The sequence below is a fragment of the Astatotilapia calliptera genome, chromosome 11, assembly GCF_964374335.1.
Source record: "Astatotilapia calliptera chromosome 11, fAstCal68.1, whole genome shotgun sequence".
NCBI classification, from domain to species: Eukaryota; Metazoa; Chordata; class Actinopteri; order Cichliformes; family Cichlidae; genus Astatotilapia; species Astatotilapia calliptera.
The window spans coordinates 33,134,370-33,152,915 of NC_137432.1; the positions used below are offsets into that span (position 1 = coordinate 33,134,370).

The 18,546-nt window shown below is 39.3% G+C and overlaps 1 protein-coding gene across 2 annotated transcripts in view; it reads left to right on the forward strand.

The window, feature by feature from the left end:
* Positions 1 to 18,546, forward strand: part of agmo (alkylglycerol monooxygenase) — a 49,338-nt gene that overhangs the window by 1,752 nt on the left and 29,040 nt on the right. For both annotated transcript variants that reach the window (XM_026185128.2, XM_080308142.1), the window contains exons 2-5: positions 2,705 to 2,835; positions 3,576 to 3,727; positions 16,510 to 16,613; positions 17,750 to 17,845. In XM_026185128.2, the coding sequence (XP_026040913.1) occupies positions 2,705 to 2,835; positions 3,576 to 3,727; positions 16,510 to 16,613; positions 17,750 to 17,845 (483 nt within the window). The remainder of the gene's footprint in view (positions 1 to 2,704; positions 2,836 to 3,575; positions 3,728 to 16,509; positions 16,614 to 17,749; positions 17,846 to 18,546) is intronic.

The following is an 18,546-nucleotide window of genomic DNA, read 5'->3' on the forward strand; positions in this document are numbered from 1 at the left end:
GCTTTTTTTTTTTTTTTTTTTTTTGATGCGCCGTTTGAGAATCGGCTTGCCTTGCTGAAAAGTCTTGCCGCAAGCTGTCAAGAACTCAGGGGTGCAGCGGTAAAACTATCTGCTAGATAGGAGAGGGGGGTGATGTCGGGGGGTGGGGGTTTTAGGCCAGCGTCCAGAATGATAATCTCTCTCTCAGCGGGTTTGGAGGAGGTCTGCCTACGCAGCGAGCCCATTTGTTTGCTGCAGCTTTGCAGTCTGCTGCCAGATGTTGGAGTGTTGCGTGTGATCACTGGTCTCTGGTGGTGCTCTCGCCTCTGCTTGTGCGCACACATTCACACACACACACTTGCATCACACACCTGCATGTTAAAGTTGAATCATTCACATGGGGATTTGTACACGCACACACACTCTCACTTTAATCCACACATGAATACGCACACTTCCTCCCTCCTCACCTGCAGATGTGCTCCTCTGTGGTCTCGTCACGCCTTTCATTCCTTGCTGCTCTTGTGGGGGCCGTGTGTCCCCTTTATGACTGCAGTCACTTGGTCAATGAGCACATTTGAGCTAAAGCTAAGCAGCAGGGCTCACATGCTGCCAAAGTCGTTGTTGTGACCCGTTTGCTAACCCCGTTCCTCACTAATTTGTTCCATGTTTGACAAACCCATCAAGAGGTTATTACGGCTTTCCACGACTGTTACAAATAAAGGCATGTCACTGACTGTTTGCTTGGTGCTCACCATTTGTTTTGTCAAAAGCAGTTATTGTCATGTGTTCATGGCAACTTTTTCTGTTTGCTATTTGGTTCTTACAATGTAAGAAGTTATTCTTTTAAAGTAGGTTTTATTCATTTACAGGCATTTTACCCCATGAAACTCTTTCTGCTGTTGTTCGTTTCTCTTTAAGTGTGAACTTTCAGTTTTTAACTATGTATCTTTAAAATGAGTAAAAGTTGGTGGACATCTTTCCAGATGAGTGTTTTCCAACTTGCGAAAACACCAAAAGTTTATGTACAGTCCATTACAATTGAAAAAGATTATATTTATTTGACTTATGAGCATTTTAAACTGCTTTTTAAAATTATCAAACATTCATCTGAAAGAAAAAAAAAACTAAAAACCAACTTGCATAGCAGATGAAGCTCTTCTTAAAATATTATTTGAGGTTATGCTAAAAATGCCATATTTGTTTTCTGAGACTTAAAGAATGAATTTCTAGGCACAGCCAAGTGTTGGGGGGTTTCCAGTTTGGTGCTTTTTGCAGATTATGTGGTGGTTCTAGCTGCTTCAAGCAGTGACCTCCAACTCACAAGGTTTGCAGCTGAGTATGAAACAGTGTGATAACAATTAGTCCCAAGTATGAATTTAGTCCCAATTAGTCCCGAGGCAATGCTTCTCAGCCAGAGAAGGGTGGAGTGTGCACTCCATTTCAGGATCAAACTTCTGCTCCAAGTCAAGGAGTTTAAATATATTGGGACCTTCTTGACTTAGTGGAGAGGGTGTAGAGAGCAGCGTCAGTAGTAACATGGCTGCTGTACCATCTGTTGTGGCGAAGAGAGCTAAGAATGAAAGTGAAGCTGGCAATTTACTGGCCAGTGTACTTGTGTACTTGCCTGCCCTCCTCAATGACTGTGAACTGTGAGTATTGAGTGAAAGAATAAGATCATAGATAGAAGTAGTGAATATGAGTTTCTGGGCTCTCCTTTAGAGATAGGCTGAGGAGCTTGGTCATTCAGGAAGGGTTCAGAGTAGAGCTGCTACACATCAAAAGCAGAAACGTTGATGTGCTTTGGGTATCTGACTAGGATGACCCCGCCCCCCCCGACACCTAAAACCTTAGACGTCAGTTTGCCTGAAACGCTCAGCTGTCATTGTCTCTTTTTTTCCTACCAGTGTGCCTACCTGATTTCAGCTCAAAGAATTCCATGTTTCATGAAACTGTGGCTCAGAATGTGCATTGAATACAAAGGTGGATGAATCCATGTGTAGATCAGCCAGTTAGAAGAAATTTGACTGTTTAGGGAGGATGGCCTTAAAGTGATAATGAAGTGGGTTGTTTCTAATAGAAGAGGAACTTAAGAATTGCATAAAGGCACAGTATAAGGTGAGTAAGAATTCTACTGAAATGTGAATCATGCAAAGTTGATTTAGTAGAGGTCCATGATGAAATTGTGGAGCTGGAAAAGGGCACATCAGCCCTTTACGTGTTCCTGTAACATAAGATGCGTAGCTTGTTTACCTGCGGTCTCCATCTACTTACGTAGCCTAACAGACTTAATGCGCTCTCTCTGAACATGTATGACTTTATATTATCAGTGAGCGTGAAGACAATTAGGTTTCTTAAAATAAGATCTTGCTCCTCATTCTATTTTGCTTGGGTTCTGCCTGACATCACTGAAATGAAAGCTTGCTGTTGGTTAGCACTGATGTTTAATTCATCCACTGAGATAATTTCTACCTCCACTGCTGCCGTGCTTGGATAAATGTTTTTGTTCACCAATCTGCCAATTGGTTGTGGTTTTATACCCGTTGCTCCAGGCTCATACAGTGAAACAAACATCATGGATCACAAGACATGAAAGTCCTGCAAGCTTTTAGCTCATCTGCCAAAACAAATGCTCAACACAACGGGTAATGGCAACAGAGGACTTGGAACAGTTGTGTTTTCATGGTTTGTAACACTGCTGAATCATGATTTTGTGTCTGTGCAGGCAACTCCTTTCTTTGTGGGACTGATGACTCTGGAGCTGGTGGTGGGCTTTCTGAAGACGGGGGCCCCAGTGATCACAATCAGTGATGGAATCACCTCCCTATCTGCTGGAATGGTCTCCAGACTCCCACTGTGAGTGTTTAGGCAGGTCAGGTCACATAGCAATAGTGCAAGTAAGGCATAATTTGGCTTCTGTTCATTTTAAACACCGTGTTTTTTTTTGTTTTTTTTTGTTTTGTTTTGTTTTTTTTATATGGCTGAGCAATGTGGTTTTTTGTTTGTTTGTTTGTTTTTTAGTTTAGGTTTTTTAGTTTATTTTTTTTAGGTGCTGTAACTCTGGATCTTGTATTAAAGAACCATTACCTGTTAAAAGTGAGTTCATGTGAGGAGGCCAGCAGGGAACAGATAAATTAGGCGATAAAAGCATGCAGTATGGCAGGTTTAGGATGTGCAACAGAACTGAATATAACTATTAAAACTATTAATCAAACAAACTTCAGCTTACTGAAATTGGTTTTAAGGTGGTTCTTCTAAAATGGTTCTTATAGTGGTTCATCTTCAATGTAAATATAACGTTAGTTTCAAAGTTAGTTGAACATAATCTTTTCTAGTTCTGCATCATTTTAAAATGTAGATTGAAATGGGGAGCAGTAATACGGCTGAATGATGGGAACTCAAACAGGGGAGGCTTTGTAATACCTGATGTACAAAATTACTTACAAATTAAACAAATTTCTGTCAAGGTAGAACACAAGGTGAACAGATGACTATCGTGATCCTTGGAGCGCAGCTGTACATGATCACAAACTGAATGCTGTACTTGCATAAGCACATTTGAGCCGACACTGAGCTTTGACCTTTCCTCTCCACAGCTTGCTGATGAGAGGCTGTGAGCTGAGCGCTTACATGCATGTGTGGAACCACTACCGCTTGGTGGAGCTGCCCTGGGACTCTGCCTGGACCTGGTGGTTCACCTTCTTGGGAGTGGACTTTGGCTACTACTGGGTCCACCGTTTTGCTCACGGTACCAGTCGTACACTCACCCACAGCTGAAGGGAATTTATTGTGCAGATTTTAATTTACAAAAAAAAATGTTTTGTGTAACAAGCTATGTTAATAGTTGTTGTTTTTTGCGTGTGTTCTGAAAACACAATTGCTCCTTTACCTGAAGGGTGCAGCTAAAAAGTTCTGAGTCCCGCCCAAAAAAAACCAACGACATACCTGATTTTAAATTTGCGTGCTCACCTTCTGTTGTGTTCACCATTGTTAGTCAGTCAATACAAACTATAGCACAGGAAGAGTCTCTTTTGTTACATGCTTGTTTGTTTTTTTTGTTTTTTTGTTTTAATTACAAGTTTATAGTCATTATTTCTTTGGCTGAAAAATTTGAATGTAGACACATTGTAACATATTAAATGCGAGATTCTATTTATTCAGGAATTTCAACCATAATGAGCACAGTACATTCAAAATATTCTTACCTGTTCCAACAGGTAAGGTTGTTAATTGACAACACATCTTGATTTTGTTTTACTCAACTAAATATCACAACAGGAATAATAGCAAACCAAATCTAAAGTTCAGTTAATTGACTAAAATAGAAATAATAAAAGTTGGATCTTTTTGCCGCTAAGTTGCTCCACGTGGTTTGCGAAGCGTCTTGTTTTCCCTGATATCACACGCAAAATGTTTCCATTCGTCTCTTCGTCCCGTGTTGACATTACTTTTCATTTTCATGGGAAACGGAGCATGGGAGCTAGTTGTACCGTTTCCAAAAAAACCACTGTGCAGTTTCCCAGGGTTGGATTAAATGTGCCCGTCTAACCTTACTGCACAAGAACATTGCTTGTGATTGCATCACTTCCACATTGGTCGCACCTTTCTACACAACTTGATTGGGTCTAGTCTCTCCACAATATTTTCCTTATAGTTGAAGCAAGTGTTCATACATGTCATCATCGTTTTTGTCCTTGTGCGTTAGTTTTTATTCATTGTCTGCATTTCTTTAGAAAAAGGTCGTTGACAAATAATTGCTTTACAGAATTATCACTACCTGGCACCATTGCCACTGGCAAAAGCATAGACCTGAGATATTCCGATCATTCAGTTGGGGCTGATCCTCCATTTCCATGGCTTATTTCTTCAAGATGTGTCTTGTGTTCCATAACTCCAGGTGCACAAGTATCTAGATCCACACTGTTTTGTAACATTGCTTGAAATCAACTTATAAAGAGCATTGTCCTGGTCAAGGTTGGTAACTCCTGTCAGTTTGGATTCATGGTGTTTGTTGTAAAATATTCACAATGAGCAATTTGTCAATAGTAATAAAACCATTTAAAACATGTATCCAGGTTAATGCTGCTGAGTTGTGAATCACTCTGCTGCTTTTGGCTGCTCCCTTATTCACAAGAGGATGTCGTAGCAGGTAGCTCTGCATGTTTGATTGTTAGTAGATTTTATTTCATTTTTTTTAATATACACAGAATGCTCTACCTCACAAAATGGCAAAGGGATTTGTCTCCTCTTGGGATCAAACTGGTGATCTTACGCTTGTTAGGCCAGTATGTAAAGTAATAACAAAAGCTGCAAAGTTAGCTGATGATAAATGGCTGTAAAATATTGATTTAGTTGCCATCCCCACAGGGAGGAGTCGTGAAGATAGGATGCACATCATGCTTTTCTGGACGTTGTAGAGGAAGCAATTATTTTTGAGTTACATCCAGCTGCTTTAGAGCTGTGCAGATGTGAGAGGCCATGGTCTCCAGAGGACTCTGGTCTTAACCCAGAGTTGTTGCAGCAGCAGGCTGTATAAAGTCATGTCTCAGAAGTAGCAACGTCCTTCAGAATATGTCTTAAAAAAAAAGCATATTAAAAAAATGTACATGTCAAAGAATTTTGTAGAGTAGTGGCTCTACAAAAAAAGGCTTCTCCACATGTCTTGTCTGATGTTCATGCCAGATGCTCAGCTGCCACTCAGCACATCGGAAGAGAGCTATTTATCTGTGGCCTGCGCTGATGTTTATTTGTGTCAGAGGCACATCAAGCTGACCGCTGTCTAGTCCACATAGCTTTGGATGAAAGTCCACTGGTTCTGTGTTGATGTTAGAATCTGACTAAACAGAAGCTGTGTTTTTTTTTTTTTTTTTTTTTTTTTTTTTTTTTTTTTTAAACTTTCTGCCACAGCTGAACTGGCCTCTGTGCTTTTGAGGTGACTGAGAACATCAGCTCAAGATGCTGGTGGTCAGTTTTACTTTGACTTTTACTGTGCACTTTCAGAGTGCAAGGCATATAACCATCATGGTTATGTCTTTGTGTAAGTTGGAGTTTAGGCACTTTGGAATACAGTGTAAGATGGTAAATTACAATCAGACATTCAGTGTCTGGTGTAACTATGAATGATGAACATACAGCATTCAAGTTTTAAAAATCTACACGGCAACCTCTGTAGTGCCTGCAAAGATGAGTAACTTGGATTTTTTTCTTTCAGTACACACTGTTTAATTGAGGAATAGCTTTAGATGCACACATATTACTTTATTATTTTTATAGGGACATGAGGGATCCTCGTTTCTTGTTAGCATCACCTGCACACTAAACCTTTAAATGATCAATGACCTGGTCATGAAAACGAGTGTCAAAGTACAGATGCGAATTACCTCGTCTTACATGGACTGGGACTGCACCACACTTTCCTGGCAGGATGACAGGATGCTCATATTTTTCTGTGAGCTGAGGAACTCATGAGTCCATGTGGCATCTGTTTTAAAAAGCCTGCTTTCCTTTTAAATGGGAAATGCATGAAAGAAGAAAAATGCATTTTTAAAAAAGTTTAATAACTTAAAAGAAGCAAGTGAATCTGCAAAAAGCCAAAGTTGCAACATAAGACTTGGCTAATGAATACAAAAACATCAGCTTGTGTCAATGTATTGCATCATATTTGAAAAATGAGAAAATCTGTGTAGCTGCTCAGCAGCTGTATTGATGATGATAAGCTTTTATGTTGTCTGGATGCTCACCGGTGATTCGTATCTGTAAATCATTGAGGCAGGGATTGGCAGTCCTATTAATTGGGTCTCTCAGTTCAACTGTTGGGACAGAATAAATCCAAACCACTACCTGATCTGGGAAAAAAAAAAAAAAAAAACTGGGCAAGGATCAACTTTCTGACTGGAAAAGTGCAGAGTCCATCTATCATGTATACAAAGCTCCAGATTTTCGTTTTGACAATCCAAGAAAACTGAGTTAAGTAACATTCACTGATTTTAAGAAGTATTCTGTCTGCTGAATAACATCCAATAACACCTGAAAGGCGATCTCATGACGTTTTCCCACTGTTGTCGTCCTCTTGGTGTCACATGATGCAGAGGAATGTCGCCAATACTGTGACATATCTCTGTGGTGTGTTCGGTTGGAATTATTTTATTTTTGAACTGCAGAATCAGTTTTATGTCTCAAAAATGTTCCACTTACTTTCATTTCCTCTTTCTCCAGCCTCTTTGGGTTGTTATTATGGAAGATTGTGAGGTTGCAGATAGTCATCTGGTGCAGTGCTTGCTCAGGAATATAAGCTTTTTCCCTTGTTACCAAAGGGAAGTGGCTGTCCCTGACCACAGGACAGGGCCGGCACGGTCCTCACTCCTCACTCTGGTCAGGCGAGGTCATCTTGGTCAACCATTTTCTGACCTCCAGCTTCTTCCAGAGGAAGGTTCAACCAAAATGTTCCAATGTGAGTGAGGCATGTTTCCACTGAAGAATGAAATGGATGTAAGACGAGCACTGTTGCCATTTGTTGCCTCAACAGTCTGAACACTGCAACTGTAATTGTAGTGTCCAAATGAATAAGATAGAACTTGTAATATTGCATAATAAGAAAAAGATCACAATAGAAAAATGCTAGAAGAACCAACTACATGCTTGGAAACGTCAGCCTCAGCATGAAATATCACTTTGTTTGACCAGCTTTATGGATATTTTCATAGTTTCCCCTCTTTGACTTCCACATGAAAAGATGATTCAAAGATAACTGGAAGGGCAGCAGTCGTCTGTGCTGATGCCATCTTTACTAAGGAGACCTTATTAATTTGATGTTGCTCTTTCCAGACACTGATCTTGGGGATAACATCAAATTAAAGAAGACTGAGCGGTCCAATGTCCAGCTCTGTTTTTTAATTTGAGCTGGATGAAACTCGGGATTCTCATTCACAAAAGAAATGGCGAAAGCCTTTTACTACACTGTATTTATGGCCTTTGGCACTTGGTGTGATTCTGCTTAGGAAAACACCCGTTGTGGTTAAAGTTGAGGCAAATCTGGAATTCCAAACATTTGAATGACCTTTGCGCACACACAGGCTCAAATGAAGTGTTTGTTTATGCGAACTCCCGATATCAGTATTTGCTTGATCACATTGCTAATACCAGAATTTTCACGAATCATTGCTGTAACTTTACTTGGTACTGCTTGGTAATGTTTATCTATCTTTTCATGAAAGAAAAGATGTAAGTGTTCAATTGCTGACAGATTTCCAGAAAATTTAACTCCTCTGGCCTCTGAAATAATATGACCCTTGGTAAACATTTAGCCGCTAGTTTATCTATTAGCAGCCATAGAAGCCACCTTCTATAAACGCATTGATTCAATAACCTGATGACTGACAAGAATAGAAAACAGATTCCCATTTTAACCCCGCGCTTTTTTTTTGGGTTCCTTCTCCCCACAGTTCTTTCAGCAGCAGACGCACTATATATGTTAAAAACGCTGCTATTATGAACCAGCCTGAACGCAGATGGTTTTGGGTGAGCAGCAGGCCAGCTTGATTCAGATGCGGCCATGTTGTTGACAGCACTGTTGATTCTGTTTATTCTAACCTCATATCGCGAGTGCCACTAATAGCAGCTCTGCTCTTGGGCAGCATCTATATCCAGGCATGCCTGCCAGAGTAAAGCCATTAATCAGCTAGTCAGCTGTCTGTACTCTGATTATATGTGAGGTAATGGAGTTATGCTGCAGTTGTCTCACCACAGTAACTGCTGCTGCTCACAGAGCTCAGAAACACCAGAGCATCACTTAAAGGTCCTGTGAGATGGTATCATTACTTCCACAAAGTGATGTATTTTGAGACAAGGGCAGTTTAATCTGATTTTAACAGCACAGAACTGGAATTGGTAAACAGTGTATGTTGGCATTTTTAACTGGATTTTTTTTTTTTTTTTTAAATACTGGCTAGTGCATTTCTAGATTAAAGTAGTTTTGGATTATTCATGATGCAAGCTGGAACAGAAATATGATAAGAAGTAGCACTCAAAATTCAGTTGTATATGTTGTAATCCTTATAAAGTAGTGCACTTTACATTTATCCATGATAAAGCAAAGGAACTAAACTATATAAAGTGGACACAGGATTATTTATCTTCTACTTTCGGTGACAATTAGATAGGAGTACTTTAAAAAAATTTTGGTTAATCAATTTTAATGTTTACACACGTAATATTAACCCTGTTAATCATTACTTTTGGTTCAGAGAGGACCATTATAGTTAAAGATGTTTATTTACTTCCTTATATTTGTCATTATGCCTCTAATGTGGGCCCTCTCTGACTTTCTCTGCATGCACAGTAGATCAGAAGCAGCAATATCCAGACAGTGGTGTTGTTTAGTTGGTCAGTGACAACAAATTGTTTTGGTCTGATGCAGCATAGGAGGAGGAGAAGCTGGGTAGAGGTAGGTTTCAACATGGATTGCGGTTTAGCAGCAAATATGATGCAGCTGCACCACTGCAGCTGATATGTGACATTTTCCAGTGTCACATATCAGCTGAGGCATCAGCTTGATGGCATTTTATTTTTTATTTTTTTTTAAGCATACAAGTTAAAATGATTTAGAGTCAAGGAAATGGATGATTTATTACGCCCACTGTTTTAAAAAGGCCCAAAACATCATAAAAGACACCTCACATCCTGGCCACTCCCTGTTCGAACTGTTGCCCTCAGGCAGACGGTACAGGGCAATCAGAGCAAGGACTAATAGACTCAAACACAGCTGTTATCCAACTGCAATAACACATCTGAATACTACAAAAAAATGTCCATCACGCCACTCTTGTGTTAATCTATGCACGGTCTGAAGCATGTGTGTGGGAATGTATGTGAATGTTTTACTGTTATATCTTATTAGTATTTTAAGTATTCTATCTATTTTATTTATTGAATTTTATTATTTTATTTATATTTTGATATTGCTAGGGATGATGCAATGATTGGGGACCATTCTTAATTTCGTTGTTCTCATGACAATGACAATAAAGTGTCTGATTCTGATTAGTTCATACAGACAATTAAATTTAGCTGCAATCCCAGTAGATAACCTGAACTCAACTCGACAAACAAACCTAACTTTAACTTTCTGCTGGTGTGTCCAAACACCCGCTGTCATTCAGCCCTGCAGACAGCAGCAGTTGTTGAGACAAACAGATGTGCTTATCACTGTCCTCCATCCCAAAGGAGAGCTGGGCGGTGTGGATGTTGTTTAAAGAGAAGCACCTTCTGGCTGTGGGGCAAGGTTGAGAGGGTCTGGGCCTTGAAAAGGCCCCCAGGCAGCCAGGTCTTCATAAATCTTTATTCTGACAGCAAGTTCCTGGCCTAGTGCAGGTTGCAGGGCCAACAGAAGAATCTGGACTCCTGCTTGGTTTGCTGGTTCTGTCTGTACAGTTTGGTCAGGATGTGGGAGTCTCACTCACGCAAGCAGAACAGAGCAAGTGAAAGACCTCATGGGAGGTAAAGATAACATCAACAGTGATCTATAGGCCTCTTTGCTCATACTGTCTGCTCTGTGTGCGTTGAGAGGGAAAGAACTGTAGAATGAGACCAAGAAAAACTGGTCTGATTGAACCTACACATCACAAAGAGATAATATCCACAGTGCCTGTATGTACAGCTTTAACCAAAGTGTGGAAAAGAAGTGTGTGTTATGATCACTGAGAGGGTCGCTGAGCTCAGCAGAGGCCAGAGTCAGGCTGTCTGCTGCCCTCGTGTGCTCTGCTCGCTGCATGGACAGACTTCCCTCTGTCAACAGTTTTGACAGAAGAGGTGATTTCAGCTGCAGACATAGCTGAGGACAAACTTCCACTGAGTGGAGAGATGAAGTGTGAATGTGAAAAATGAATATGAGGATAGATTAGTAAAACTTTTTTTTTTACTTTTGAATTTTAACCAAACCTGCATTTTTACGTAGGATTTTCTCATTTCCTGTTAAATTTTTCACTATTACTACATTGCTTGTTCTTGAGTGGTAAGACATTACTTCAGCAATTATTGTTTTTATTTGATTTGCTGGATATAGTCTTTTTATGTAACATTTAAAATGAAAAATAAAATAATGTCTCTCCTTTTCATGTGAATGGGGTCTGATTACCTGAAACATACACATGCAAAACAGTTATTGAAATTTCTCTTTAAACTTGGACATTATAAATGTCATTTAAACTCTTATTATATACTAAAAACTATAAATGGGTTCAACTGTAAATGTTTTTGTCTTTTCATCATATTATCATAACCCTGCTAGCTGAATAAAATGTAACTAAATATATCTGAACTCTGTATTTAATGGACAGTTTTACAAAGGAAACATATCAAATGCTGAAACCAAAATTAATTTTTTTATAATATACTCAGTTTTAATTTGATGCCACCAAGGCATTTTAATGAAGCTGGGAAAGGTGTATGCTAAACAGTGTTTCACCACTTTTTAAACAGTTCAGTAAACCTCTGGGAACTGAAGAGGTGGATTCTGATGTTGGGTCTGCAACAGAAAGCAATAAAAGGGAGGGCAAAGAACTGGTGCTTTGGATTTCAGCACACTGAAATAATGGACGTGGAAATATGATCAATTAAAGCACAATGTTGATATAACAAAATTAAACAGAAAATCAATTTTATTTCTCCTGTCACTTTCTTTGCATAGTTTTTACACCCTGTTTGTGAGAGCTGCAAGTGGGCCTGACCAGGGTTAGTGTGTTTACTTTAGAGTGTGTGACTGAACTGTGTGGACAGCATGAAGTATGGCAGAGATGGAGGAGAGTTGGCCGACCATCCCACTGAGCCCTGCGTTGCTGTTTGGGTTGGCACCCTATCCAAGAGTCCTCCAATCCAAACACTGGAGAGCTGTTCACAGCCCATTAGTCCTGTGATTGACAGGGCAGCCCACCACTCAGAGGGCTGCACATGATGGCTGAAGGATGTTGCTTATTACTGCCAAGTGTTTGTCTCTGCGGGTGATGATTTAGACATCTAATTGATGTAACTGTAAACGCATTTTATATGGTTAAGAGTGTCAGTTTGGATCTACTCCTATGGTGATTATTTTTCTTTTATTTAGTCATATTTTCTTCTTATAGAAGCATTATTCAAGGTATAAATTGGCACTTGTAGGGGCTTGGTGGTGGCCTTGACTAGAGCTAAATTTATGGATCTCAATTGGACTTTGGCTCTTGTGTTTACATGACTCTGGTTATATAAACACTGCTCCTGACATGGTTTGGATAGATGTAAACAGGCCGTGTCAAAGTTTAACCTAGTCACATTACATGACTGATTATGATTTCATTATTATGGACCTTGATTACGTGCCAGATAATGATTCTAAAAAAGTTATAACGTAGACGTCCTGCAATATCTCTTCAATTGAGCCCATGTACTGGGACAGTAAGTTTCTGCTGCTGCAGTGTTTAAAATGTTGCAGAACAAACTGTTCAAAAGATGAATGAAAAGGAAAAACATGAACATTTACAGTAAAGGGATTCTGTGGGTATTTTATCCTGGATGAACCCCCATTTTGTTGCAATTGACTCTAGGTTGTAACAAAAAAAGTGTGTCCACAATATTGAGTTTTAAGTGATTTATTTACAGGAGGAAAAGGAAATCAGTTGTGTGGTATGTGGTGAGTCTGTTCTTTAGCCTAGAAATCTCTCTTTTGTGAACAGAGAAGAACAAGAATAAATCTCCAGGTCACAAATGGTCCCCAGTGACGGCCAGCTGTTCAGGCTTCCTCTGCTCCTGCTCAGGGTCAAAAATAAAATGACATGAGTGAGTGTTATTAAAATTGGCTTCATCACACACTGGATTGTTTATGACTTTGAGACCCTGACCCAGGGGAAAATTTCACTTCCTTTAATAATTTCCTAGTTCGAGACTTTCATCCTTAGCAATATTTGGTCTTTAGTGCCCGTTAGTTATTGCACTAATAGGTATAAATATGCCATAGTTGAAACCTTCTTTTTAGCATTTGCTTACCTATTAAACATCACATTTTAAGTGTTTCTATTCTCGGTCTGTTAGCAGGCTTCCATTAGCATGGCAGCAAAGAGCCCAAAATCCATTACCATTTTTAATCTTAAATCGTGAGTTGTTTAAATTAATAAACTTAAGTTAACTAATTAATCAAAAATCTTTTAGAAAAACATTTGAAAGTTCAAAAATGCCTTTATTCCAAGTGAGTCTTTTTTTGGAGGGGGGGTGTTTTGTTGTTTTGTCTGATTTAGTTTTAACGCATATGAACCATGTGCTGTGGCCATACTTATGTGGTAGCAGTGTCTTAGAAAAGAGGAGCGAGCTTCAGGAGAAAGTTGCAAGTTTTGCTTTATCTTTTAGTTTCTTTAGATATCTGCTAGTTTGGGTTCAAGACAGAGATCCCCTTTTTGATTTTTACGATTTGGCTTAAAACCCTTAATAAAGCTTAGTTGGGGTTGAACCAGGTGACCCTGAGCCATCTCTTAGTTGTGCTGCTATAGGTTCAGCCTACTCAGACTTCCAATGTACTGAACACTCATAAGCACACATAAGTGAAACTACGGTTGCATATCACAATCGTAACCTTTTAAAAAAAAAAAAAAAAAAAAATGCTACGCTTTTATTACCCATCTATTTCACACCTGTGACAGTTGATTGTTTCTCCCTGAAACTGGTTCTGCTGGAGTGGGGGTGGGGGATACTACCACCCTATTTATACCAAGTGCCTTCACATAAGGGATTGTCTGGTTGTTGAGGTTGTTTTTGCTCTAATATTGTACGTTCTGACAATAAATAAAAACTAAATGAACTAAATAAGATTACAACTGCTTTTGGTACCTGCAGTTACACTGATATGCACTAGGGGTTAAACAGTTGAGCAAAGCAGTGGCACATTTAGGTTTCCCAAGTTTACTGGGGAACTGACAGTCACAAACATGTATCTCCTGTGGGTGTGGTAAAAAAGTGTCATAAATGTCCATCACCTGATTAGTATGCACTCATCCTTGTTGTTCCCTAGAAATCCTGATTTAAGGCTCACTGGAGGACAGATGGAAGGGCCGTCCACAGCATTTCTGTGCTCTTGCTGGGAACGTGGGCTCTGTGGCACTGGTTCTCACCATTAACGGGGCTTCCCTCCTGAATAGACCCTGCCAAACTATGCAGTGTCCCGCCGAGTCCAGAGATGAGGACATGGGCTTGCAGTGAAGCTTAGCTGTTCCAACTTCCTATCAATGACAACAAACATCAATCTTAGCCGCCCTTAGTCTTGAACCCCGCCAAGCATGACTCCAGTTAGAAGAAAAAAAGCAAGAGCTTCAGGCTGCTGGAATTGAACAAAGGCTGGCTTATCCTCTGAATATGTCTCTTAGCAGGACAGTTCATCTTTGAATACCCTATGGTTCAGAGCGGAAGAAATATCATAATTTTTGTGCTTGACTGTTGTAGTTCAGTCACTCTCCTTCCTTCTTCCTCTCCTCCCACACTTCTCTCCTCTGCCTCATCAGCAGATTTCAGTGGCACTTAGGTTTAATAAAGTTTGAAACAAAATCCAACCCTGTTGCTTCCATTTTGAGTCAATCCAAAATATGCCATTTAACACGATAAATGACACTTCCAAAAACAGTCTGTGACATTTATTCTCACACCTGCTGAAGTCCAGCAATAACCCTGTTAAATATTAGTGGTGTGGACTTTTGCTCAGGAGCGGTAGTTTTCTGGTTGGTTTTCTGAAACTGAATTCTGCCTCACTGTCACTGATCACCATGCTCCTCCGCTCTCTTACCACTCACCTTAGGTTTTCAGCAGTTTGTTTGTTCAGGTGCAGAGACCCGCGACCCATTTTTGTTTCATGACTGCTGGCCTTAATACAACTCACAGATTTGTGAAATGGAGAGGAAGGAAGAGTTAAACTTGTCAACATTATATATTTGTAATTTTCTTGTTTTTTCTATAAAGGTGTCACTGAGCTGTTCATAAACCATTGTCCTCGAAGTGTCTCTTCCTGTGTAGTGTCCTTCCATTAACAGTGTTCTAATTGGTTTGTACAGTGAACACATGAACATCAATATCAGCAACCTGCAAAACGTGAGGCTCTTGGGTTCTTGTTCACAGCTTTCATCTTTATATGGTGTTCTCATGTATGATCTGGTCCTTGGAAATCCTTAGTAGGCTTCTGTAGCTTCTATGTAATGCTTATTCTTTAGTCATTTGTAAGCAAGACATTGCTAACACCAACCAATCCGTAAATGACAAGAGCAGATTTGTCAAATATTGATTTACAACTTTATGTATTGATGGGTAATTTTACAACCCGTATTTTTAATTTCACTTGGACATGTTAGTATGGAAGTTCTTGTAATTATTATTTTATTTTTATTAAGCCTGGACTGTGATTGATTTTGCTCTTGTCTACAACTGAGATGTGAAAAGAACCTTTTACCCTCCTTCACTTCAGGGGTGGTCATGAAGTGGTTGACAAAGTTGCCTGACAACAAGGTTCCTGATTTGAGTTTTCTATTCTGTGTGAAGGTTGCATTGTAGCCACACTAGGGGCATGCTCAGGTTAATTGCTGCTCTAATTTGGCCATCTGCATCAGCTGTGACAGGTTTCAGGCTGTGAAAGTCTTAGATGAAGATTGACTAATCAAATGTAGTCAATGTTGAAGTCCTAGGAATTCCAAAGAGTTGGCGAACCTAGACAGAAAAGATATGGGCATGTCTTGATGAGACAACATTTAGATGAATGAATAATAATAATAATAATAAAACAATATAAAGTGCCGTTTGAGCCAATTCTAAGCGTAGGTTATTTAATTTTCAACTACCCAATTGTGACCACATTCACACATCCTAATGCCTAATCTAACTCAAATGTAATCGCATTACACAGCAAGGCTGCCATATGAAACTCAAACCTAATTTAATCGCTGGGGCTTTTACTATAAGGAATATATTACCATATATAGTCTGCATATAGGGTTATGTGGTTCTGAAGTATTTGAAGGTTACTATTCTCCTTGTACAGCAGCAGAAGCCAAAGTAGCCAGGAGGTGCCAAAAAGCACAGACCAGACGGGGTGGTCCGGAAACGATCTGGAGATCCAGTGAAACTTAACAAGCATGTTCCCTTTGGATGTTAAAATGAAGTGTAACACAGATATTAATGTAGCAAGTATCACAACACAGCAGAGGAATGTAAACTGGAGCACTGGGACATCAAGCTGGACGCTAACCAGCTGCAGCCAAATACCCCCATAGTCATAATAGCCTGAAATCCCTACCCCCTTATGACCAGCAAGGCTCAGGTCTCAGGTTTTCTTCACAGCTGGCCAGAAGCAAGGTTAAAATGGCTCCTCCTGGGGATAAAAGTGTATAGTTGCTTATTTGGGGATTGGGCAGGGTTTGATTGGCATAAATCATTTGTTATACTGAGAGGCTTTAAGGCTAGTGCATGAATTGTATATAGAGGGCTACATGGCTGCTGTCTAATCTTTAACAATGTGTGTGTATGATTGCTCTTCAGAGGTTGCTGTCCTTTGGGCTGCTCACCAGGTTCATCACAGTTCAGAGTACTACAACCTTACCACTGCCCTCCGACAATCTGTCACCCAGCCGTTTACCTCATGGGTAAGACAATATTCATTCTTTTAAAGGATGTTTCAAGTGATAGCCTTTGTTTTAAACACACAGATTTTTTTTTTCTAATAGAACAACATGATTGCATTCAAACATAAGTTACAGTATTAGACAGTTGTAATTTGAAAAACGAGATTCGGCTAACTACAGTAACTAGCTATCTCCAAAGAGTCTCTCATTCCACAGTCAAACTCCAAGTCCACTGTAGCAGACTGCATCTTTTACTGCTTGTGGTGTAGAAACCTGCTCTGAGCTGGAGGGCCACTCTAAACAGAACCTGTGCCAGGTGCAGACCTGTACAGCTGCAACGTAGAACATGGACTACCACCAGTGCCAGCAGTAGTTTTAGGTTGATGAGATGATGACTTCACTGAAGAGTCAGTTGATGTCATTGTGACATACGTTTTTAATTTAAGCCTGGGTGCATCAAGTGTCATTGCTAACAACAAGAATACAGTGTAATTTCATGGGAAACATTGGATGATGAACGACTGAAATATTGTCTGCATATCCAAAACTTGATGTTTTTTTTTTATTTCTCTGCACCATGGAGCTGCCTCATTGTCCAAAAACAATGAAAAAGAAATCTAGTCACACTTTAGTACTAGATAACTTGATTCTTCTGATCACAGTGGACTTGGAGTTTGACTCGTTTACTCAAGTGCAATCCAACTGCTGTAAAGACTCTTGACCACCAAATCTGCCCAAAATATGTCCCTAACAAATGGACTCCTAATATATAACGTCTAATATAAAACACTTTGAGGCAATTGACTATTGGGATTTGGCGCTACATTTAAAAATTGAAATAAATGACAATAGATGGAATAGAAATATTAATTTAAAGTGCTTCACTTAAATCTTTGAAAGCTTCAAGACTCAAATCTCTGACTGTGGAAAGAGTTTTATTCAGTTTTGAATAATAAACACTTAAACCTACAGGACATCGTTACCTGGATTGTTTTACTTTTGTTTAACATAGTCAGTCAGGAAAATAATAAAAGCATCATTTAGCAAAAACAGGCTTGTAGTTCCACCTTATTGGAGCAATAAACCTGTGTTATTGGGACCCTGTCACATTGTACTCTGGTTCCATTAGATTTCTGTTGAAATCTTTCTTTCTTCAGGTTTTCTATTTGCCGATGGCTCTGGCTGTACCTCCATCCATATTCGCTGTTCACATACAATTAAACCTGCTCTACCAGTTCTGGATCCATACTGAGGTAAATGCCAAACAGGCTCATTCAACAGTGTATGTGTTTGTTTTTTTTTGTTTTTTTTTCTGTGGAAAAATGCCAAAACAAGGACCTGATTTTAATACTAACCCACGGTAGTTTTCCATATTCTTTGCTTACGTTTTCACTAGGTGTGTATCTACAAGAGATTTGGTGTCAGTATATTATAAATATGACACTGTTTCTGTTTAAAGGTTTGGAATGGCATTTTCCTATAAAAACGACTCACTTGTTATGTTTTTATGTATATATATTTTTCCCTTAAACTGAATCTAAATCATTACTGACTCTGGATGTATGTCGTCATCAAACTGCATTTCCTGCCTGGTTGAGTGGTTGCTTGTAGGTTAATAGTCATTTTTCATGGAAGATCTAGAGTTGTCTGCAAACACCTGCTACCTACTTTCTGAGGAGTAGTGAAACTTAAAAAAGTGAAACATTCCCAAAAAGGAGAACGTTTGCCTTCAGAGTTAAAGTTGCAATATTTTTAAATTGTTTTGTTTGCAGCTGTAAGAACAGCTGTTACTTTGAAGCTAAATATTTTAGTGCATATGTAAGAATTCCTTTTCTAACAATAACGAAATTTCAATGAGGTACAATTAAGTGCTGAAATGAAACGTTTTTGCATGTTATATTTGGTTCTACAACAGACTCTAAATGCCTTCAGGCATTTTTGAGCAGTTATTTAG